The 24,584-nt window shown below is 38.3% G+C and overlaps 1 protein-coding gene across 2 annotated transcripts in view; it reads left to right on the top strand.

Annotated features, from left to right (window-relative positions):
• The window catches only part of LOC101860591, a 63,799-nt gene that overhangs the window by 24,211 nt on the left and 15,004 nt on the right, over nucleotides 1-24,584 (top strand). For both annotated transcript variants that reach the window (XM_005103903.3, XM_013085667.2), the window contains 8 exons: nucleotides 3,096-3,206; nucleotides 4,171-4,239; nucleotides 9,652-9,741; nucleotides 11,487-11,567; nucleotides 12,578-12,688; nucleotides 14,813-14,914; nucleotides 21,091-21,201; nucleotides 21,898-21,966. In XM_005103903.3, coding sequence (XP_005103960.1) covers nucleotides 3,096-3,206; nucleotides 4,171-4,239; nucleotides 9,652-9,741; nucleotides 11,487-11,567; nucleotides 12,578-12,688; nucleotides 14,813-14,914; nucleotides 21,091-21,201; nucleotides 21,898-21,966 — 744 coding nt within the window. The remainder of the gene's footprint in view (nucleotides 1-3,095; nucleotides 3,207-4,170; nucleotides 4,240-9,651; nucleotides 9,742-11,486; nucleotides 11,568-12,577; nucleotides 12,689-14,812; nucleotides 14,915-21,090; nucleotides 21,202-21,897; nucleotides 21,967-24,584) is intronic.

Below are 24,584 nucleotides of genomic sequence, written 5' to 3'. Positions count from 1 at the left end.
TTGAGAGGCGTCGCATCTGACAAAGTCATACTTTGCTGTTGTCAAAGTGCTTGGCTCCTTGTTTGGAGGCTGGCAGTGTCGTGAAGTTGGAGTGGGTAGGAATGATTGGGCCTGGCCGCGAAAATCATTCAGCTGTTCAGTGACACAGAAAGGGGTGGCGGTGGCAGCAATCAGTTCTCCTGGAATTGTGAGAGGTTCTCCGTACACTAACTCAGCCACTGAAGTTCCGATGTCCTCCTTAGGAACAGTTCTTAGGCCCAGCATGACCCATGGTAGTTGTTCCATCCAGTTGGGACTATGCAGTCGAGCCATGAGTGAGGATTTAAGAGTCCTATGGAATCTCTCGACGATTCCGTTCGACTGTGGATGATAGGAAGTCGTTCGATGGATCTTAGTCCCGAGTCTTTCCATAATTTCCGTCCAGAGGGCAGACGTGAATTGAGAACCCCTGTCGGAAGTAATGTCTGTTGGGATGCCAAAACGGGCTATCCATACACTGATGAGCGCATGTGCACAAGTGACAGTAGATGTGTTTTGTAGGGGTATCACTTCTGGCCAGCGTGTGCTGCGGTCAATGATTGTAAATAGATAAGTGTATCCCTCGGAAGAAGGGAAAGAAGAAATCAGTCTACAGCACTGATTGCCACTCCCAAGAAGCTGTTTTATGCCAGCAGGAGCATCTCAAATGTCAAATTCAAACATTTGCAAGCACTAAAATCAGTAATATCATCGGAGTGTTGGGCATTTTATGACAAGTTGAAACAAGACTGAATCGGGAATGTCCTCAACAATACACTTTATCAAAGCAATCAATTTTGTCTACAATTATTATATACATTTTCTTCTTGTTATCTGGAGGGTGCTTGCGCAGCCCATAAGGCTGATACGGCGGGACGCTATCTCTCCCTGTCTAAGGCCAATCTCTTGATCTGTCCCCATGACCATCCCTTGGACTTTATCTCCTGTTCAATGCTCCTTCGCCGGGCCTCCGGCGGGCGCCCCCCCCCCCTTTTTTTTTGTTCCTCTGGCTATCCTGGGAGTGACATTTGGGTCCATTCTAAGGACATGTCCAATCCAGCACCACCTTTTCCTTCTCACTGCTACGAATACTGGTTAGATAATTGTTTTTTCAGGCAGTTCTTTATTTTATATAGTTCTGGATCATTAACTTGAATAAGTCTTCTTAGGGATTTTTTCTTTCGGGGGAGGTTGAATGATACAATATGGAATCATTTTAAATTTCTACTTGGTGATATTGAATTGATGTCTTTTTGATTATGTAAAATGTTCTGTTATATTATATAATGTGTTACAGTTACAGCATTACTTTAATACAGTTGAAAATGTTCTTGAAAGAATGAACTGGCTCCTTTTCGTAATTTGTTGGGTGATTGGAAGGCTGCTCCTTTGCTACTTCTCACACAAGCTACACTTTGTCATTCTAAGGGTTTTCTTCTGTTGTCTTTCGTCATAATCCTCTTACTTATAATAGACCTACGGTCGATTGGTGTTGAAAGTGTGAAAGGACTGGGAAATAAGAATAATATCAACCAGAAGTATAGTTAATAAACCAATTAATTCGATCAATCAATATTACTTGCAAAGTTAAATGCACCTAAAATCTATCAAACCAATCTGCCTTATTTCTTCAAAGTCCTTTGCATAGTTTTTCTAATAAATAAACTGAAAGATTCGTGCTGTAAACAAGTAAGTCAATGATTCACAAGCCACATGTTAAAATTATGAAAGCTCTAAACGCATGTGGCTAACCACGGCCACCTGCCGCAAACTTACGCGAGTAGAGCTTACAAACTTTCTGCTCCAATTTATTACGCAAGTCCGCGGGTTTGATTTACGCTTTTAAATGTTTCAAATTTAGAGTCTCTAAACACGTAAGTCTGTTTTATGATTAATTTTCAAAAACAAAAGAATTTTCACATTGACAGTTGTATACATAGAAGTATTCTTTACGAGATGTAGAAAGAGCAGTACATTTGCATTCTGTTTTTACTATTTATTACGTCTTTTGTCTCTCCTGTAAAATTTGCCTCAACGGACTTACGCGTTTAGAAACTTACAGGGATGATATATATATATATATATATATATATATATATATATATATATATATATATATATATATATATATATATAAATTAATTTTCTTTCATATTTGTTGAAACATGTAGAATGAGAACGATGTTGCAAGTGAAGAACAAAAGTTATCCTACTAGTGTGCCACGGTCTTTTTTTGGGTGGTAAAATGTAAACGTAATTCATTTTCATGTTTACGAATTGATACTCTGTCACTGGAGAGATCTTCTTTTGTTATAAGAGCCGATAAACTCTCACAATAAAGCTGCAACAACAAAAATGCATAGCATTTAAGTAAGGTTCGTTGTAGGCCAGTCTAGTGAGTACAGTGCGATAATGCTCCATCACCCGCACCAACGCACTGGTCTATCGCCGCTTTTCGCATTGACCCTCCGGGAACGTGGTAGGCCTCCAATGTCGAGGCCAGACGTGCGGGCTAGATGGCCTGGGACTGAGGAAGCCTTGCGGGCAGGTCAAACATTATAAACATGCTCTTATTGTTATTTGTTCATTTTACTTCCACAGTGTAGTGTGTTGTAATAACGTGACTCTACAAGAGGCAGAAAAACATTTTCTCCTATTATGTTTTATGGGTACAATTTTAGGTCCATTGTCACTTACAGAGTTATCAACATGACAAAATGTTATGCAAGTTTTGTTTGTCAAGTCATTACTGGGGGAGATATTGGCTACCACTGCAGAATATTCTTACTTTCCTTCTGTACTGAGACATCAAGCTGTGGCATGTTTGTATAATATTGTTTATCGCTGCTACATTGTTCATTGTCATGTCAGGTTGATGAAATTTGTCTATTATTTTCTGCATACATTGTACTTCCCTTTGTAACCCAAATTTCTCCGTAAGGATAAGATAAACATGTTTACTTTGCTTTGTCAAAAAATTGAAATGATTAGAAAAATTGTGTTGCTGTATGGAAAGTTTTACAAGCTGCTTCAAGCACCTACTAATAATTTCTTCTCTCTCTTTCATGACTTACCAGAGGGGAAGAAATGCTGCAGTGTATGCACTGGATAAGACTCACAGGAAGGTCTCGGCTGAGGTCATAGAGTACATGATGAAAAATGATCTAGATGTTTCTCAAAGGGACATGGTGAGCTTTGACTGAAGATATAGTAGTGTATTGTTTGTAAAAGAGTAATCATTTGAGTGGGGATTTAAGGGTAGTGTGAAAAAAAGTCATGTTAAATTATAGGAAAAAGAAAAGTTTACGCAGAAAAAATTATACGGTTCATATTATTCTCAAAACGGCTGCTTCTTCATGTTGCAACAATCTAAATTTCAAACTGCTGATTTTATTCTTTCTGACTTTCATGCAATCTACTTTGATGGTGGGTTTTTGAAGATAATCTTTTACCTGAGAAGATAATCCTACAAAAAAAGACTCACAGAAAAGTTGGTCAGTTTTAGAACTCCTCTTTACCATCTACACTGTTAATGCCAGGTAGAACACAAACTTCATTGCATGAATTTGTCTAAGGCCCATCAGGGTATATTGACAAAATATGATCGTTTCAGTGTTATCATTAAAAACGATAGGCTGTTTAAAAAAAAGAGTCACAAAGTTCCAACAGAGCACCGACGAAATGTATATTTATGTCAATTAGAAAAATATGTACATCTGTCATTGTCTAAGATAAATAATGATGTTAACGTTAAATGCACTCTTATTACTTTTTGTGTGAAAGAGTACTACTGTGTCATACAATTTATGAGTGTTACTCAGTAAGTTGATGAGAAATTGAGAATAATATGAACCGTATAATTTTTTCTGCGTAAACTTTTCTTTTTCCTATAATTTAACATGACTTTTTCAACTGTTTCAGTTTGCTCTATACTGGCAATGTGTGATGTGTCAGTTTGATAAGAGAAGAGATATAGATTAATCATGTAAAGTACCAGTACAAGGCTGTTGATGACACTTAAGTTTCTCTCTATTGCTGAGATTCCACTGCATTAGAGAGGGATTGTTTTCTTTTTCATGTTCTCTAAATAAGTGACATAATATACGATACCATTGAATACTTGTTTCTGACCTTGTTTGATATTCTGTACAGACTGGAGTTACTCTTAGAGATGTGGCAAGACTGGCCAGGAGAACAGATATTGTTACCCTTGTAGACAAAGTAAGTCTTTCTTGTCACACTGATTACAGCATAAACTCAAGTCTCTTTTTTTTTCATAAGAGTCCTTTGTAAAACAATTTGTGAGGCATTGTGGTGAAATCAGGTGTTGTCAGAATAATGAAATTGAAGAAATTAAAGTTTTTCCGCCACTTAAGCAATTTTTGTCAATTTTTTGTTTTTTGTCCCAACTTCTTTTATGTCCATTTGAGAACAAATTGTCCGTGTGGATATTACTGAAAATCATTTCAATTTTCAAAGACTCTCAAGCTATGGAAATCACCAAACTTTGGAAGCCATTTTCTCGCTAATTTTACCTCTAAAACCAGGCGAGCCCCAACTCCTTCAATCATAAATATCTCGACTCTTATTCAAGATAAGTTGGTGAATTTTTCATCGAAAGCAACAAAAAATAAGCTTTAATTTAAGGGAATACCAATAACTCAATTTGCCCGAAAATTGACTAGCACTTGATTCTAACTGCGCTGTGACAAATTTCTTAATTAATTTTTTTAGATTCATCAAACTGTTGGCCTGATATTTCTTGTATTTTATTATTTTTTTTGGTAAGTGTTTTATGGTGCTCGATACTTCATTAGGTCATATAAGTGCGTGGGACACTTTTAACATTTTCAGTTGGTAGCTAATTTTGAATTTTGCTAGGGTGGCAGCCGAAGCTTTCTCTTATTGATTTTAGACCATCAAGGGAAAAGTGCGCAACTTGCACACGGGACCTCAACGTTTTTTCGCCCTTGTTCGAGAAGCCTAGGTGTAGATCTTTCCTACCAGAAGATCAGGGGTGTGGCTGAAAGATAGCAGTAAGAAGGAGTCAAGGAGTAGCAGTAGAAAGGTTGCAGAAAGAGTCAGGCGCCCAGAGGAGGGGGCAAAGGAGGTGAGGGGGTGGCAGCAGAAAGTGGAGATGAAAGCAGACGACTGAACATTGCTAGAGAGCAGGAAAGAAGGTGAAAGCAGACAATTTCAGAGAAGAAAATGTTCGGGTCGCTACCCGGATTCGAACCCAGGACCTTTGAATGAGAGGCGAACACCTTAACCTCTAGGCCACGAGAGCCCCCCTCCCCCCTACTTCTTGTATAACTAAAATTGGTTAACCCAAGGGTTGAGAGGTTAATATATAATGGTACACATAGTATGTGTAGCAATGTTGATGGCGTTGCTTCCATATTGCTGAGATGCCTTTGAGTAAGACGTGATAAGTTCAGGTAGTAATATAATAGCACCTGGCCAGAAGTCTAGTCTTTTTTCTGCATTAAGTTTATTGTATTTTGCTTAGTACTTTGCGAACTATCTCACTTTGAATGTGTCTTTAATTCATTGCAAATTTTGAAAGAAAGACAAAGGTTTTAAAATTTGTTTCTGAACATAACTATGTTCGTGTGCCTGGTGAAAGGTATTATATTACTTATTTTGAGAAATTGTGTTTTCTTTCTTTTTCTGGTACACCATTTTTGAGCCAAATATTTAAAAACTTTTAAAGATAACTTCAGTTCTTTCTACCTGTATTACCTGTCCTGGGCGACAACGTCATTGCTCACTGGACAGGTCCATAAGTACTCAGTTCCTCCCGGCACCAAAGCCCGCAAGGTATCCATACTGATTGTTCCAGTGGCTGTCTGATTATGGCGACGTCTTTCCTTTCCAGGTAACCGTTCCTTTCTTCTTTCTCCCCTCTCTATCCTCATTTCCCGCATCCTGATGATTGCGTGGTGTTCTGCTGTCTCCCCGTCTTCCTCATCCCGCTACTTTTCCTCCAGGGTCTTCAACACTTCTCCTTTGTCAAATTTCACCCCACCATCAACCACTGCACTGCCTTCCAGCCTATCAGCCTCCTCATTGCCCTTCACTCCTGAGTGCCCTGGACGGAATATCCACGTGATGGCTCTAAGTGACGAGTGTTGTAGTGGGTTCATCCTTTCACTCCGAAGCAGCCCTTTCTCAACCCTTCGCAGGATGCTCTTGGAGTTCGTGACAATTATGAGATGGGTAGTCCTTGGTCTTGTATTTTGAAGCCAGCCAAGTGCTCTTGTTACGATCTCAATCTCAATTTTCATGCTGGAAGTTGTTCTTTCTATGGCCCTTGACGCTCCCAATTCTTTCTTTCTAGGATGTGGATAATGTTGTTGGATGGGGTGTGGATCAAGGTGAAGTGAATATCGATCAATTGGCCAAGCATATTGTTTGTCTCCAAAACCCTTGACGACACAGTTACTTAACTTTTTAAACCCTGATTTCTTTCAACCGTTTCCAGAGTTTTCTCTTCAGTCACCTAAACCTGGTGCACTATTTCTCATTATAACCCCAAAAGCTTGTCTCCAACTTTTAAATGGCAGAAACAAAGGATTAGTCATTACTAAGAAAAACTTGGATTGGGAATAGTTCCGCAAAACAGGAAAAAAAACTAGCTTTAAATAAAGCAAAACAGTTGTCACTTGTATCAGATGCTCCCAGCATCTGTTGGGGAACAGGGTTATTACCTCTGGACGCTCCCAGCATCCGATGGGGTTTAAAGAGTTAAGAAAGTAGCGCAGGTGCAAGCGCCGTAATTCTCTTATTAAACTAAACCAAAGTAGCTTGAGATAATTAAACAGTTTTAAAGTGTCATTAAAATGTTTTAAAATCAAATTCACAATCAAATAAACCAGAAATTTGCCAAAAAGACTTTACTTTGCTCACCAAGTGTAGGAGGGTACATACATGTAAGTGTGGACCTGTCCTTCTGTTACTGTGTCAATGTATTCATGCGCCCTATACGCCTTGAGAGAAGACACAAACTGATCTAATTTCTTAAACGGGACATGAAGGGAGGTGATTTTTTAGTAATCAAGTGTAGGAATTGTTGTCGAGGGGGGGAGGGAGGGAGGGAGAGAGGGAGAGAGAGAGAGAGAGAGAGAGAGATTGTTTCAGTGTGTAAAACATGTATTTACTAATGAACTGTTTTGTTGTGCATATGCGTGAGTGCACTTAACCTTTGTGACATCTACTACTGCCATTGCAAATGACCAAGACAAATTTCTCCCTGTGAGATGAATAAAGATTGTCATTGTCATTGTGGCTTTGCTTTGTTCATGAAATAGAATCGAGTACGAATGCACAAAACCTAGCGTCCCTTACTGTTTTGTTATATTCATGGGCACTTGACATAGAGATAGGTCACAAGCTGACCTAAATTTTGGAATGCAGTGTGATGGGGTTTGTTAATATGAATGATTGTAGAAACCTTCCGCAATGTAGGCTCCGACAGCAGAAGTTCTTATGCAATTTTTAAAATTATGTATTGTGTTAAAAACATCTTCAAAACAAGAATATTTTTTTTATGGCACTCTATATTTGATAAAAATTGATTTGTGACTTTTATTACCCTGTAATTCAGTTTGAGCAAATGCGTCTTATAATATATGTATATTATATATATATATATATATATATATATATATATATATATATATATATATATATATATATATATATATATATATAAAAAAATTAAAATTAAAATTTAAATAAAAATAAAAAAATATATATATATATAGATCTATATATTTAAAAAAAAAAAAATAAAAAAAAAAAAAATATATATATATATAAAAATATATATATATATATAAATATACATTTATAAAATTGTAGAACCCTTCTCCAGTCATGCACACATATCATTTTTGCAAGTTTCTGATCACCAAGACATTGAATAACATAAGTAAGTAAACATTTTTTGTTTGTGGCCCATTGTTTCTTGATGCCTAACATATTGCTTTTTTCAAAACTTGGATATTTTTGTTATAATATTCTACTTAGTCCGTGTCATGACACAGTGGAATCAAGTGATTGTCAATTCTTGGGCAATAGGAGTTCAATGGTATAAACTTCAAGCTTGTTTTTTTGTCTTGCTTTTGATGGGACCCCCCCCCCCCCCCCATCTATCTAGAATAAAAAATGTATTTGCGATTGAAGAAGGTGAGAGTCAGGCTGGTGTCAGAGTTATTTAAAATTACCGAGAACACGAATGCAAAAAATGGTGACTTCCAAAGCTTGAGTCTCCTTGGAAACTGCAAATTACATTTTTTGTTCTTTTAATCAACATTTTCATGTAGAATTCACTCAGAAATCTATTTTTAAATGGACATAACAGGTATTAAGTTAAAAAAGAAAAATTGTAAAAATTGCCCAATTGGGGAGAAATGCGTCATGACCGGCTGGCATCAGCCACTTGTCAATTTTTGCTCATGTGGAGTTATTGTTATCATCTTAAAGCTTGTTCGTTTGTCTTGTTTTCAATGAAAAAAATACTCATCTACCTTGAAAAGAAATTGAGATATTTAAAATAAAAAATAAATACATTACACTTTTATTTGTCCCGGAAGGGTACTTTGGTTTACAATGGCAAACCTACATTTACATACGTAAATACATAATTATAAATACGTACATACATAAATACATGCATAAATACATACATAAATACACAATATTACACAAATCAGAACAGTCTTCAACCATGCCACTGGTGGTGGCCACTGTGCAGCGCCCTGTATTTTGAGCAAGTGTTGTCATGTCCTGCTCAAGGACACACCCCAGTGCTCACCCATCTGATCCCCGCGCCACCACACCTGCCTGACATTACTTGAGTCTGAACTCACTACTCACTTAGCCACTGGAGTCCCCAAGTAAAATTGCGATTGAAGAGGGTGGGTGTTGCCTGGATACTGAGGAAAAATAAAATGGCAGCCAAAGTTTAGTGACTTCCAAAGCTTGAATGTCCTTTGACACTGCACATTTTCGGGTTTTTTTGTGCCTTTAATCAACTTTTTTTCAGTCAAAACCACACAGAATTGTATTTTTTAAGTGTACATGAAAGGTGATGAGCAATAAAAAAAAATTTGATACAAGTTACCAATGAAACAAGTGAAAAAATGCCGGGTGTTTTCAATTTAATAATTTTGACGAGTGCCTGATTTCATCCCGACGTCTCACAAATAATTTATTTTGATGTGCCCCTGATTTCACCACAGTGCCACAAATTATAAATATCAGGAGCAGATTAATTAATTATAATGAGAAAAATAAGTAAAAGGTCTGTTTTGGCGAAATGGACGTACAAATTTGGTCAATAGCTCATTACAAAAGTTCAAAAACAAGAATTTCTAAAAGTGGGACTGAGCTTAAATTTTTTAAAGAGAAAAATGGCCATGCTCTGGAATGATCATATTCAGCCAGTTTGGGCTCACTTACCAAGTTTCTGCAAGGTGCTAAACATTTGGTAAATATATGTCTCATTTCTTACATTCACAGTAAATATCATCAGCCTTTATTGTACGCTTTGCATTGTAATTCATTAGTAATTATTGTGGATATTCACTGAATTCATGTTGTATCTTTTTTTCCCCTTCATTTCTATAGGCGTATGTGAAACTGATTCGGACATCCAACTTGAAAGAGCTGGAGCGCTTGTGTGTCGTGAGATATGACAGCATGCTCATCAATTTCAATGTTAGTTTGGCATATATGATTTTAAAATTGTTTTGCTGAGATTATTTAAGATAGTTTTTTTTTTGCATGGTTTAGTAATATAACAGGGGGAGACTTAACCCTGTCAGAATCAGGCACAGGTGTTGGTTCATGCATTCTCAGGAATATGGTCCATTGGGATTAAGACTGTTCCAGAGAGTGGCAGAGATAAGAAAAAGAGAAAAGGGGGGGGGGGGCGGAGGAGGTAAAAGAGTCAGACAAATGCTAACCAGTAAATAGACAAAGTAAAGTAAGCGAGAGAGAGAGAGAGAGAGAGAGAGAGAGAGAGAGAGAGAGAGAGAGAGAGAGAGAGAGAGAGAGAGAGAGAGAGAGAGAGAGAGAGAGAGAAAGAGAGAGAAAGAAAGAGAGAGGTGGAGAGAGAGAGAGATGGAGAGAGAGAGAGACATGTTTTTTTTACCCCCTCAAAACTAAGTGTACAATAAGTTATAACTTCCCACCATATTAAAAGAAAACCTCTCCTTGATGAAACAATTTTCATTCTTTTCAAAGGTGCCTAGTCTGAGAGAGAAGAAGCCTTTTTATGACAGCTTTAAGTTTTGGTTTCTTTTTGAAAGTCATGACATATTTTTAACTGGAGCTGGAAATAAGATGATGGCGATAATTCTAATATACAGTCTGTCTAAGAGAGGACCCATTTAAATGGTAATTACCTGGTCATATTTGCACCAATTTCAATTAACCTTCAAACAAATGAAATTCAACCAAGGGGATTTAAATTTGTAGATGTGGAGATAATCCATCAGCATTTTCAAGAAGTTTCAAGTTTTAAAAGTTTCAATCAAAGTTGGGTAAAACTCTAAATTTAACTTATTAAAAGCATTCAGCTATCAGAGCATGGTCAGCCTGTTCTGGTTGCAGGATGAGGATAATAAAACCACAATCGTTAATCACATCAGATTGATTTATCTTACCCTGCTCAGAAGTTTGGGCAGGAGAAAGATTATGTTTTTGATGCGGCCTGGGTCCAGCAAGGCAGGGTCACACCCCACATTCTACAGTGGCTCCTTGCATGGCTGCAGGAAAGGAACCCCACATAAGTCAAGAGCTTACATATGAATTGTCTTCATATTCCCTTGACTTCTACCACCTCAATTATTTTCTTTGTGGTTTTTTTTAATGACTCGGTCTATGGAAACAAACAACCAATAATGGAACGGTTGAAATTCTATGTTGAGCGGGTCTAAAGAATTGACTAGAAACATGCCACTTTAAATAGGTTTTTTTTTTCTGGACACCTGGATTTTGAGAAGAATAGACCAATGTTCATGCCAATTCTGCTTTGTGTCTGAGTATTGTGTTTTTTTACTGTAATTTTCCTATTAGCACAGATACAAAAATAAACCATTTGGAAAGGCTCTAGACTTACACATTGTATTACTCACATCTGTGAAATAATAATTAGGCTCATTACCTGGCATTGTAAAGTCAAGAGTACCACCGTTTGTGGCTTTTCGCTGTCACCAGGAGACCTTTGTTCGATCCCCGAGTGGAAAGAAATTTTTATTGAGTTTCTCTGTCATTTTGTTGGGATGTGATATCCCTCTCTGCTCGGATTGGCTCTGACTGGCACGGTCAAAGCTGATTTGTGTTAACTGAGCATAACATTTTTACAGTCAATCATATTGTGTTAAGAGTTTTTTTTCCTTCTGATTTACACGTGTCTAAATTTCTATTAACTTTATGCAGCTTGGGTTAACTCCTTTCAGTACAGAGACACATTCATTTATGCCAGTGGCAATGAGACGGAAGAAGCTGTGGAATTTACAAAGTGGCTGCAAGAATTTGATGTGAGTGTTGAATTTCTGCCTTTCCTTTGAGTCCTGGTTCCCTGAGCTTATGGATTGTATGTATCTAAACTCGCTTTCACTGATGTAGGTGTATTTTGTTCCCATTGAGACAATTTAGATAATATAGGAGGCAGGATTTTGACCCTGCATGTCACAGCCAACCCAGACTGAGTGGGATACAGTATCCTAGCAGAAAAATTGGGATACTCGGTAAAAATTATCCCCGCTTGAGCATTAGACTTGGGTCTTCAGCTCGCAATAGTGAAGCACCTATCCTCCACACTGCAGACATGGGCCCTTTGGCTGACTGCTAGACTTACACCAAATCCGGCTTGGTGCCCAGGAGGGTTACGGTAACACATGCCCATACATGAATGCAGGTCTATGGATTTAGAGTAGAGTGGAGGTGAAGCTACAAGAGAACAGAAGCATCGGTACAGGCTTAAAAGCTCTTTCTTTTTTCCCCCCTAGTTAAAGTTGTTGTTTTTTTATGCCAATGTTTGGGAATGCATTTGTTTCAGAATAATGTATAAAACATATTGAGACAAAGTGGCTGCCATTTTAACAAGCATAATGCCGTGGACAACCGTTACTGTACAATGGCGCAAAAATCTTTTGGAGCGTGGAAGGTACAGTTAATCCTAAAACCGACTCTTGTCTGCTATAGGCTCCAGTGTTTAGATAAGATAAGCAGTATGTTACATGATTAATAAGTACAGTTCACTTGTGTGTTTGCCAAACCTTTTTAGGTGTTTTAATTTTAACAGAGACTTTGAAGTGTGTGCAGAACTTGAATCCTTCAAAGATGGGTGTGTGTCTCAAGTTAATAGTCTTTTCTGAGAGTGTGATGTATTTAAAAGTTGTATAGAGGTTCTTCTTATGTAATCATAGACTCATTTGCTTACTATACTGTATACTTCCTGAATGGTTTTAGTCATTTGGAAAAAAAGTTTTAATTCAAAGAAGAAAACTCACATTCTCTTTTATTACTGAAACTGGTCTGCTCACAGCTTGAGGTGAGAAAATTCCACTACATTGTCCGCCATCGGTCTCTTGATGACGTCATCAACCTCTTGGCTTCAACAGACCGACCAGAAATGTTGGTGAATGCAAGAGACAGGGTGAGCAGCAGAGATTTTCTTTGCAATTTTGAAATAGAAAATGACTTTCTTCAGTACTACTGGTGGTAAGCATTATACAGGTTGTAATAAATGCTACATGTCCTCTAGGGAAATGGTATACTCGAACGAAAAGTCTGGCATCAGGCTTTATTGTAAAGTTATCTGAGTCATCAAGCAGATGTTTGAAAATATAAAGTACCAGTTTGCTGAAAATACTTTAGAGGTATTGCTGAAAATACTTTAGAGGTATTGTAAAACGTTATGCTTTCTTTAATTATTTGCAGAAAACTCAAATGTCCTGGTACAATTGTTATAAATAGGGACTCAAATTTTTTCAAAGAATTGGGTTGGGGAAGGGCTGGATAAGACATGAAGAAGTAAAAATACTGCATTTGACTACAATATCCAAATAATTGCACTTAAAAAAGAACAGGCATTACTGTTTTGCTGGTCTTATCCATCTGATAAAAACTATGGGAGAAAAATGTCACAGAACAAGGAAGGAACAAGCTCTTTATCTTTGTCCCATGAGAAGTGGGAAAGAACATTGTTTACTCTGAAATTTCACCAGTGTTAGCCTACAGCTAATGATTATTGCATATTGCAATGCAATTTATATATGGATGTTTTTCTAAAGATATGATGATGAAAAAAAGTCAAATCGAAACTAGTCTGCAAATGACACGTACAAGTTTGAAAATATACTTTCCCTGAAATCGTTTGTCTGGATTCTCTCAGGTAGGCCTACAAATTCTCCAGCATTCATTTTCAGTGCAAACTTATTCTCACGAGCAAGTTGCTAGTCTTTCGTTAAACATATATCCCTTATGGACTGGACTGGACTGTGCTCCGTTATAGGATGATTTAGTTCTATATCATCAAAAATAATGATACATGTGCCTCAAATATAATTAACAGCCTAGAGATGACTTCCTTTATCAACCGGTGGATCTTAATCATAGCCAAAATTGTTTTTAAAATGTGGCTGGTTTTTCAATTGTTGAAGAAAATTTGTATGATTATCATTGTGTCGTGGAAGAGACAGATCGGCTATTTCATTGCGATTATTACAAAAAAAAGGCTTATCTTAAACATTTTATAAGGCTCGTTTATTTTGATCTTCAGTTGATGCCTTTTTGGTTGAAGAAATAACAGTCCTCACCAACAATATCTTAAACTTTCTTCCGTTTATATAGAATCTATATCCTCACTTTTACATCAGTGCTGCAAAGTAGTACTCAGTCTTAGCAATCTACTTCTCCTATATTTACTGCCCAAGCAAAGCTGAAGCATGCACACTGCTTTAACACTTTGCTGTCACACAGCCAGCAGTACAAAATACCCCATTTGGTCACCCGGCCAGGACAACGGCTGCTGCCGGCTTCTTGGGCCAGGCGACTGGAACAGCTAATTTTCACCAGCACATTATTGGGCCAAGTGACTGCAAAGTGTTAACATTGTCAAAATGCAAAGGGCAAATACTAAGTTTTGAATGAAGAAAAGCAAATGGACACACAATGGTCACGTACCTCTGGAAAAGAATAAGACACACAGACAATGACTAGGGAAAGAAAAGTTTAAGAAGTAGGACATCTGGTGTCCACCAACACAATAAAATAAGGTGCTCTTATCAGCCTTCTGCAACACAGACTTACACTCACACTCGGCATACACACAACGCATACACACACACACAAACACACACACACACACATACACACACATGTTCATTCACACTCTCACACTGTGTATCATTGATGTCTGACACTGATCATGTATTCACCCGATTAGGTTCTACATTTATTGTCCCTAATTATGTTATTAACAACAGTAATTACAGTTTGTGATACTATGATAAGTAAAAAGAATACTCCATTCAAAATTAGATAAATTCTGCTAGAAGATAATAAGAAAGAACTTAATCAAATTTTATTCCAAAAAAATTTGTTTTACCAAATTTAGCTGATACACATTTAGAGTGGGACAATAAAGATTTGTAACATTTATTATAGGCCTACCTGTTGCTACTATATAACACAAAATCACATGCACATAATTATATGTGTGGTTTTTCTATATCTGTTCCAAGTATAATAATAAAATGTTATTTAATTAAATGTCCAGGGTGGTCGTGCTGCAATTCACCTCTGTGTCTTGTATTGGAGGTTTGATGTACTCAAGCTGCTTCTTCATCATGATGCAGTGGATATCAATGCATGTGACAATGTAAGCTTGATGCTGATTTATCAGCTGTCAGTTAGTGGTGTTGTTGTTGCTAAAGTTGTTTCTGTTGTTGTAAGTATTGATCTTAGTGTTTCTGTTATTGTATAGCTGATGATGCTGTTGTTGGTATTGGAGAAGTTTCAGTTATGGGCGGTTGGAAGGTGCCAGTGGTAAACCCTACTTCTCTTTCTTGCTTTCTTTCTTTCTTGCTTGCTTTCTTTCTATCTATTTGTCTGACTCTTTCCCTGCACTAAGTAACTGTTATTGTGTAGATATATACAAGTGTCTCTTTACTGAAACAAACAAACTTGCATAAACTGTTTGGGTCTGTGCTCGTACCCTGAGTATGCTTCATGATACTTCATCTTATGTTAATTTTAGAAATGAGATCCATGATTGTTTCTGATTTTGACGATCTCTCGTCAGGAGCGGAGTCGTAATATGGGATGTGCGCTAACCGATCCAGTCACTCTTCAGCCATTCACTGTTGATGTGAGCATGCTCATAGTGTTATACATGTAGTACAACTTTGGCATGCACAATATAATATCATCATAGCAACATCAATGAACTGAGCACTGCATGTCATACACATTGGGAGGGATTAAGAGAGGGCATATTACCGCTCCGTTCCTGACGACAGAATCGTCAAAATCAGAAACAATCATCAACTAACAGGTAAGTCTCGATTGTTTCTACAATTTTAACTCAACTGCCGGTCAGGCCCTCCGTGGTTATATGGGATTTCAGAGCTCAACTGTGACTGCTTCACTTTACTCTCACTGAATATCATTCAGGTGTAAGACTACATGCACAGAGCAATTAGAAGATAATACAAGTTCAAATGAATCAACTAAGCTGTGGATTTTGATTGCTATATATATTATGTTTATAAAATCACATGGATATGCACAGAAAAAAATGTAAAGGCACAGAATTAGGGATTAACAGCTCATAATATTTACACATGAAGGGTTACATGAATATTTTGCGGTAAAGTGAGTCTGGATCAGTTTCTCTCCAAAATTTTCTCCAACTTGTTTTTTATAGAATCAAGTACAAGTGGTCTCTTTTGACCATCCCACTGCCGCCAAGATGGCATTTATGGAGATTCCAGACTGTAGAGCACAAGACGTACTGGCACTTCTGGTGCTGTGAGTTGTGAATATTAAGACGTCAAAACCAGTCGTACACAGGACTATTTTTAACCATTTACTCACAGTGTCTCTGCTGACTGATTTGAACGGTTTTTGGAAACTGAGTAGCAGTTTTGAGGCTCCGTTACCTTCCCTATGGGCCTTAGTCATGTTTATGTACACCTTCAGCATGTTTACAATGCACAAGTTTTTGTTTTCTTGGAAAGCCATGAATACTATTGGGTCAAGGTGATGCCCCTTCCTGGATTGCTTAAGGAGAGTCTTAATTATGAATGTACATTTTGTTTCTGTTAATTTCATGAAATTTATGTCCAAAGAATGAATGGTTTGGCATCTCTGCCCAGATAACAAAGCTAGAAACATTTTTCGTTTCAAAGTTACCTCCTTTAAAGTCAAATCCTCATTGGGAAACCACGACTCTAAAAAGTCCAGAACATGCAGCGGGTCCCACGTTGTCAGTTTACTTCTAAATGGTACCGCCCATTGACTTTCAAATATGCCTTTGATCAGTCTTTTTACACAGTCAAAATTTCCAAATGGGTTATTTTCTACATTTAAGTAGCATGACAAGGCTGACCTTGTGGTGCGCACAGCGGAGAGCGAAGCTCCTGAGCTAAGAAGTTGTCCCAAAAAATTAACTGCCGCAGTCACTGGCAGTGAAATGGGATCCCCTTGAGTCCTAAGAGCGAACCTCTTCAACATTGTAATATATGCCCTCTTAGTATCTGGTCGCCATGATGAGATTGGTAGCTCCTGAAAAGCCTTGTTGTACGTACTGTAGCCTGACTTCCTGCATAGAAGCAGTCTTAGCCTTTTCCTCAGTGGATGTAGAACATCCGGGTGGCTTGGAAGGGTCAGGAGCCTTTTGCATGCTGATGGTAGAACTGGTTGACGCACTAGAAGTTTCATGAGGAGAGGAAAAAATGGTTGAGTTGGCCAGAATTGTGCAATTACTCTCCCTGTTGCTACATCTTCCTTGATTTTTTTAAGTACCCTGGGAAGGAGACAGAATGACGGAAAAAACAGAAAATTAAGTGTTTTCCAGTTTAATGTGAATGCATCAGTTGCGAAAGCCCCTGGGTCTGGCTTTAGAGATACGACCTTTCACACTGGTGGTTCAGCCTGGATGCGAATAAGTCTACATCAGGCGTACACTCCAACATTTTCAAAGCGACATTCAAAAGTTCTGAGTCTATTTGTCTTTCAGTGTCAGCACTGACATGTCTACTTTCATAGTCTGCGCCTGTGTCTTTTCAGAGCCAGGGATTCTCACAACTGACAGCCTTATGTTCCTTTTGATACACCAATTCCATACGTTTTTGGCCAACTCGTCGAGTTTAGGGAATATTACTGATCCCATTTTGTTTAGGGAAATCATTGCTGCTGTGTTTTCCACGAACAGTCGGACATGAACATCCTTCAGTCCTTTGGCAAACGATTTCAAGCCCAGAAAGGCTGCAAGCATTTCTAACTCATAAATATGCATATTGCATGCTTCTTCGTGTGACCAGGCTCTGCCTGTTTTTTGAGTGCCACAGACAGCTCCCCGAGCTTTTGTGCTGGCATCTGTGGTGACCACCAACTGAGGGTCTGGTGTAGTTCTTGAACTCGCAGACGAGCCAATTTTTTTTCCACCTCTGTATGTCTTCAAGAGCTAGTGGCGATAGGTGCATTGATTTTTCCCAATTATATTTGCATGTTTTTGAAGCTTATATCTTGTCTTTTTGAATATTTATATAATGGTGAGGCCCTTAGGGCATGGCTGGAAAGCCATCGACCAGCAGACCTATGAGTCTTGCTGCGTCTCTTATTTTGTTAAACTGACAGCTGGAAATTTCCAGGGGGGCCTCCAAAATAACTTCTTTCATTATCTCAGTAAGAGTCAATGTCATTTCCTTTGATTTAATCATAAACACAAGGTAAGTTTTTCTTGTGTGGGAGTGAGAACAGATTTTGTAGGGTGCATGATGAACCCTTTTTATCAAAAACTGATATCGTGTCGCCTCGTTTTTCAAACAGTCTACTTTTTCATCTGCTAGAAGCAGTGAGTCATCAAGATAGCCTGTGCTAAGGTATGCCAAGCTACGCAAGTGGGCTTATATTGGCTTTGTCAGCTTTGCAAAGTTTCTAGGACACTGGGCCAGGCCATTGTTGAAAAACATATACTCGTAGAGTTGCCCTTTCTAGAAGAATTTAAAGTATTTTCTATTTTCTGCGGTAATGGGGACGCTATAATATGCAGAAACAAGATCTATGCTTGCCATCCAACAGTTTCTGGACACTAGATTCAAAATTGTAGCTAAATTTTCCATTTTAAACTTCTCATATTGAATATTTACCTTGAATTTTTTTAAGTTTAGGATCATTCAATATGAGCCATCACTCTTCTTTCTGGTAAACATGGAGGAGATAAACTCACCTGGTTCATGTCGTGATTCCACAATAACCCCTTTATCAATAGATCACAGATTTCATTGTCGATCACATTTTTCTTTGTCTCACTCGTCATAAAACTAGAATCTACTTTTCTCTTAGAAGGCGGTTCTTCACAAATTTCTATGGTTGTTCCAGACATCATATCTAAAATTGCTTTATCTGACCTGAAATGTTTCCAAAATTCTTTTAAAAGGGAATTTTGCCCTGCCTTGAATAATGCAGCTTTTGTCTCCAATAGTCTTTTTGTTACCAAAATGTCAGTCATACTTACCATATTTCCGTCAATAGTCGTAGTTACTTCCTTTTGTTTGCCACTGCCGCGTGGCTGGCTGAGGGTCTGTGGGCATAGCCCCCGGCCCCCTCTGGCCGGACAGACGCCCGGCCTGATAGGCTAGAAAATGCCTCCTTCTGTCCCGCTGAGCGGGTTAGCCGTACGCTGAGGTGTAAGCGTGAGTGGCATGTGGAGAGGAAAATTGCACCGTTTTTCTTTGTTCGTTCGCATCATGAATAGTTTTCTTTATGTCGTCGCCTTAGAGGAATTTAGTACCGTCTATTGGTACGTCACAGATACCCTTCATGTTCATGGGTAAGGCCCACCTTTGTGCTTCCTTTATGCGGCTGGTGATTTTCTGCTGGGAGTGCCCGAGGATGGAGATAACCTTCAATAACTTTTGGACAATGGGCCTTTTGCTTTCGCCATCGTTGACCAAAAGGTCAGCACACTGTGCCACCGCAGTAGTCACTTTCACAATCGTTTTCTAGATCGCGGTGTACCTGGCATCGTTCCTTTTCTCTTCGCTTTGTAACAGTTTCCGAATCTCTGGATTTGTTTGTCGTACCAGGAGCGCTTCACAATTTCCTGGCCTTTTGTACTTACTTACCTTTTCTTTCATCTTGTCATCTTTCATTGTTGTGCAGAATCTTTTCTCCGCAAACTTTGCGAGGTTTTCAGACAGAGGGTCCCTTATCTCTTCGTCTACCTTGTATTGCGAACCAATCCCCTGCCGCACTTAATGCCCTCTCGTCTCGATCCCTTTGATAGTCATTGTCAGGGGAGGCAGAACAGATCATCTATTATCTTGCCATCTGATAACACGTTTCCCGTCTCTTCAAGGTTAGAATGAGATGCTTGGGTGGTCTTGTTCACTCTCCTTGTCTGTTTCTCACTGCTTTGGTAATAGCGCTTCTTTTTGTGCTTGGAATGGGGGACTCACTCGAAGATGTAGAAACAGACCTTTTCCTTTTTCTTTTGTTTTTTACACTCATTAACGTCACCAATGCTTCCATTGCCTCCGCATTCCTTTTAAGTACATCTTAATAATATCAGTCTCTGACTGAGCAGAGGAGGGAAAAGTCATACGTTTTTGTTCACTGGGATCATGTACAGACAAAATGTCTTCAGTATCCGCCATGATTTGTCTTTCGTTTTAAAACGATTAACAGTATATAACTGACAATACTGAAACCCTGTCAGCCACTAGGGCAATGCCGAGGAGCCCAGAGGGCAAGAATTGTGCCTATGAATAGTATTGCTCAGAGAGCCAATTGAAGGGGAGCAGAGACTGTGGGTGGGGGCGATGTGCTGTGGTAATAATGTCAGCGAATAACAAATTATATTATAGCAGTAGTATAATACAAGTAATTTATGCAAGAGAAAATATAAGAGTTTTATACATTACAGAATCAGCTTCGGAAAACAAGGGGCAGGGGAACACACACAAAAATATAATCCATAGTGAAGAGCTCAAAATAGCCGCCACCGGTGCCTCCTTCCTGGAGAACAGGTAGACGTGCCGACGGGTCAAAGGTTGGGCACAAAGTGACTGGATCGGTTAGCGGGCATCCCATATAACCACGGAGGGCCTCACCAGCAGTTGAGTTAAAACCCTACCTTTCTGCACACCAAACTCAGACCTTAGCACACAGAGGTTTTAACATTAAGGGTCGGCTCCAGGGAGCTCTGGTGCACAGTTCTTTAGGCTGAGGGACACTATTCTGTGTTGGATAGAATTTGTAATGACAAGCTTAAAAATATTGATTCTGTCGTCTACTTTTGTTTCAACAGCTTTGTCTTTCTTAAGAAAAATACAAAATTTGCATGTTGTAATGCTGACTCTAGACCTAGTCCGTTGAGCTGGAGTAATCCCAGAGTTAACTCATTGGCTTTGACAAGGAGACAGCAATATTATGTTCCTGTTGATGCCAATTAGGAAAAAAATAGCTGGAATTGCGCATTCTTTACTAAACCTTGTTACTTTCGAAACATAATGAAATAAATTAATGAATTAATTTTCTTTTCCTCCAATGCGATGTTATAAATATTGTCTACTGTTTGGTATAATTGATATCGTACCCTTTCATATGTTCTTTGAAGTATTAATTATGTTCCTTGAATAGAACTTATTAACTCTGTCTTCACATTATGTGAATATTTTTTGTCCTGTGATCTAGCTTATATTATGCTGTGATATTTATGATCCTGCTTCAATTCCCAAATGAAGAGATTTTGATCTTGAGTAATTTGAAAAGTATTGATCAGTTTTTACCTCCGTTTTCATTACTCTCCTCCCATGGTTTGTTTTGCAGCTTGGTCGGACAGCCTATCACTATACCTGTGCTGTAGAAGAAGAGGACGAGAGAAAAGATTTCTGTTTTTTGCTGACTGATGCAGGAATTAACCAAGAGCTGTGTGACTGTGTGAGAACAGCATTTTCTGTCCATGTCTATTATGTTTTACACCTCCATCAACGCTTGTATTGTTTTTCTTAATTTGACATTGAATCATGAAGGAGGCTACTCTAAAGCATTTCAAAGTTGAATGTTATGCTACTTGAATCACTTTTTTTGAAATGCCTTTTAACAATGTGTACAGAAGATATGCCTTTCCTAAAAGGTGTCGAAGTTTACCTGCCTGTCTGTGAGCGCACCTCTGTAAAATTCAAATTGTTTGTCCCCTCATACCAGAGTGCTTTTTATAGTATCATTCAAAAGTAAAATGGCTATACAAAAAAACTCAAATTTCTCATAATATATCTCTGTAGTATTGCTGTTGAATTTTAACATGACTGGCGTCTGAGGCGCAGTGGTTAGGTACTTATCTGTCTAACACAAGAGACCTGAGTTTGATTACTGAGTGGGGAAAAAAAATTTTTAGTATCTCAGTCTTTCTGCTGGGATGTATCTCTTTCAGCCTAGGTTGACCCAGACAGGCAGAGTTTAAAGCCTGCCTCCTAATTTTTCTAAATTGTGTCAATGGAAATGTCAAAACACCTACAGTAAAAAAGCGATAAAAATGCAATGTCTTCAATTGTAACTTATTTCAAAAGGGTGTCTGATTTTGCACTTTTCCTCATCAGAACGTCTATGTATCAATCTTTTGTCTTGATGTTTCAGTCTGGCCACAGAGCAGTTGATTACATTAACAGCCGCAAAGCTAATGAGTGGCTTGCAAAGGAAAGAAAGGTGGGAAAGCTTGCCCTTGTCTGTTGCCCTTATAATCTCTTTCTGTTTTACCAAATAACGTGTGCTTGGCTTTCACTTCAAGGTACAGGCAATCCGATAAGTCTTTAACAATCACTTTTTCATAACGTTTAAGTGTACTTAAATCCACTGTTCTGTGACACTCTCGTTTATTTTCTATATTTTTTACCTGTCAAATTTAGCCCCTGTGTGGTGTGGCCACAGTCTATCATTTTCGCGACAAATCAGCCTTAAAACCTTCTCGAAGCGGTCTCTCGCAACAAAAGTTTCCCTCAAACTTGCAACCCCCCACCTCCCACACACATACACGCACACACTCACATATCGATTGTATCACGTAACTTCTTGTAAGAACACAGCTTGATCAAAGAATCTTCAGTGCTGCTTCTCTATATCGACATTGTCGTGACCAGAAAAAAAAATGTCGTTACAGAGAGTTGTCATTATAGAGAGACAGCCAAAAATATTACTAATAATATATAAGGGAAAATCGGGACCTGGGCACCATGTCGCTATGCAGAAGATGTCGTTATATCGAAGGTCGTTATAGAGAGACTACACTGTATATCAAAAGAAGCATGTGTATACGAAGTGTTGCTCATTGTTAACATGTAATGACCAAAATTTCTAATAGACATTAGTCAGATATAAATGCGTTTTAAACACTTATTTGAATTTTGCCCAAGATTGTCCCTTCCAATAGATACGGTGGGTAAAGTACTCCACAGGGAAAGGGTTTGGTTTGAAAATGCTCTCTGAGTCTCTGACTTTTACTTTGGGAAGGTTTTAAGTCTTTTTATGTGTAATTTTAAAGGCGGAGATAGTACAGTGGAATCCTGTTATAACGAGGGGGGGGGGGGGCTAGTGCGAAATGTCCGTTATAGCAAGACTCTCGTTGTGAGGGATCCAGTAATAAATTCAAAGGAAATAATAAAGTAGGCCTAATCTATGAGTTTGGTATTCTGTATATTTCGTTTTGTTATCTCCTCTGATGATGGCTTTGTCCAACATGACCTCTAGGTCTTACTTGATCAAAAATTGAATCCGGTTCCTTTCTCTAGGGTTAACGATGTTGACAGCTCGGCGTTGGCGATCAGAACGAAAGTTCTCTATGGTCACTCGCCCGCTGTGTTTTCCCCCACCCCATCACACCCTGTGGCATGTTACTGCGTCTGCTTGTGCACGTCTCACATTCGCTCCATCCATCACAGCACTGTGACCTCTCCATCGCCGCATCGGACACGGCGCACCGGCAGTGGAATTTTAGTTGCCGCGGTGGGTTCCCCGGCAGGCGCCTTATCACGTAGGGGTCACGGGGGTCAGCTCCCTGTCGCCGCTCTGTCTGGGCTGACTTAATTTTTGGTACTTTTCAAGGTACAATTTAAGGTGTATCCTTGTATTTATGGTAATTCTCATTTAGTGCACCCAAAGCATGGATTTCTGCTCTTGAGACTCAAAAAAGAACAGACATTGTAACTTGTCTGATTATTTCGTTAGATGCGCTGGAGTCGACAATGCTAAATCGTAATTTTTTTTGACTAGCGTGAATGAAAAAAAATCAATATAAAAAAAGGCCTCGTCAAAATCTGTCTAACTTTTGGAACACGAACGACATAGCATTGGTGCAGATACTCAGAAAAGATGGTATCTGTGCATATAATAGAAAGCTGTAATTTTGCAACTTTATCCATCGGGCGCACTATTCGTTATGAAGTGCTTCCTCCAAATACAACTTTATGTGTCTAATATTTGTGTCTAATATTTGTGTCTAATATTTGTGAATATTTGCATATTTTCTCGAAAGTTTATAAAAGTCACCATGAAGTTTCTCTATGAAAAGTACAAATCAATTTTAGTGCTAGAATACATCTTCAATGTAGATCTAATACAAGAACAGTATCTGTTACACTCCAGAAATTCAGTACTTTTCTTAAAACGTTAAGTCTAGGTTTTGTAAGTTGACTGAATAAAAGGGATGACTTCTCATAATTGGGTTATAAGAATAATTTCTAGCTTTCCAGGGACACTGAATCAGCACCAGACTTTTTCAGCTTTATTTTTCGTTTCTGTGACCATTTGCAATAACTGACAATGTGACTGATTTCTTTATATTCATAATTGTGTCCGCGCATATTTCCGACTCAAAAACTAAGAATGAATGTGTTAGCTGTCATTATTTTTATTCCGTACAAGAAGTTTATCTCTACCCATGTATTTACACGGTTTTGTGGGTTTTTTTAATTGCTTAGATTCTATATTATATCTTTTTAGTTGTATGCAGGCTGCCACAGACACAGAATGATTCATGAACAAACGCAGAGTAACTTTCTCTTGTTTAATAGTAAAATAAGAGCTAACGCTGATCGTTTTTAGTTAAAAAATGCAGATGTGCATCTTTCTTCTCTTATAACTTGACTACTATAACTACTCGCGTAGATTTAAGATTTCTCATGGTAAAAGACATGATATTCGTAGTCAGTTTAACACAGAATTTGGAGAGATCTGTCGTGCCTTTTTTGAATTAACAATCATAATTTATTCATAAGTTTGTAACTAAAATAGGACAAATTGGGTACTCTACAAACACTTGTCTAGAGCAA

This window comes from Aplysia californica, unplaced genomic scaffold (genome assembly GCF_000002075.1).
Source record: "Aplysia californica isolate F4 #8 unplaced genomic scaffold, AplCal3.0 scaffold00395, whole genome shotgun sequence".
In the NCBI taxonomy this organism is placed as follows: domain Eukaryota; kingdom Metazoa; phylum Mollusca; class Gastropoda; order Aplysiida; family Aplysiidae; genus Aplysia; species Aplysia californica.
This window is presented reverse-complemented; position numbering and strand designations above follow the sequence as displayed.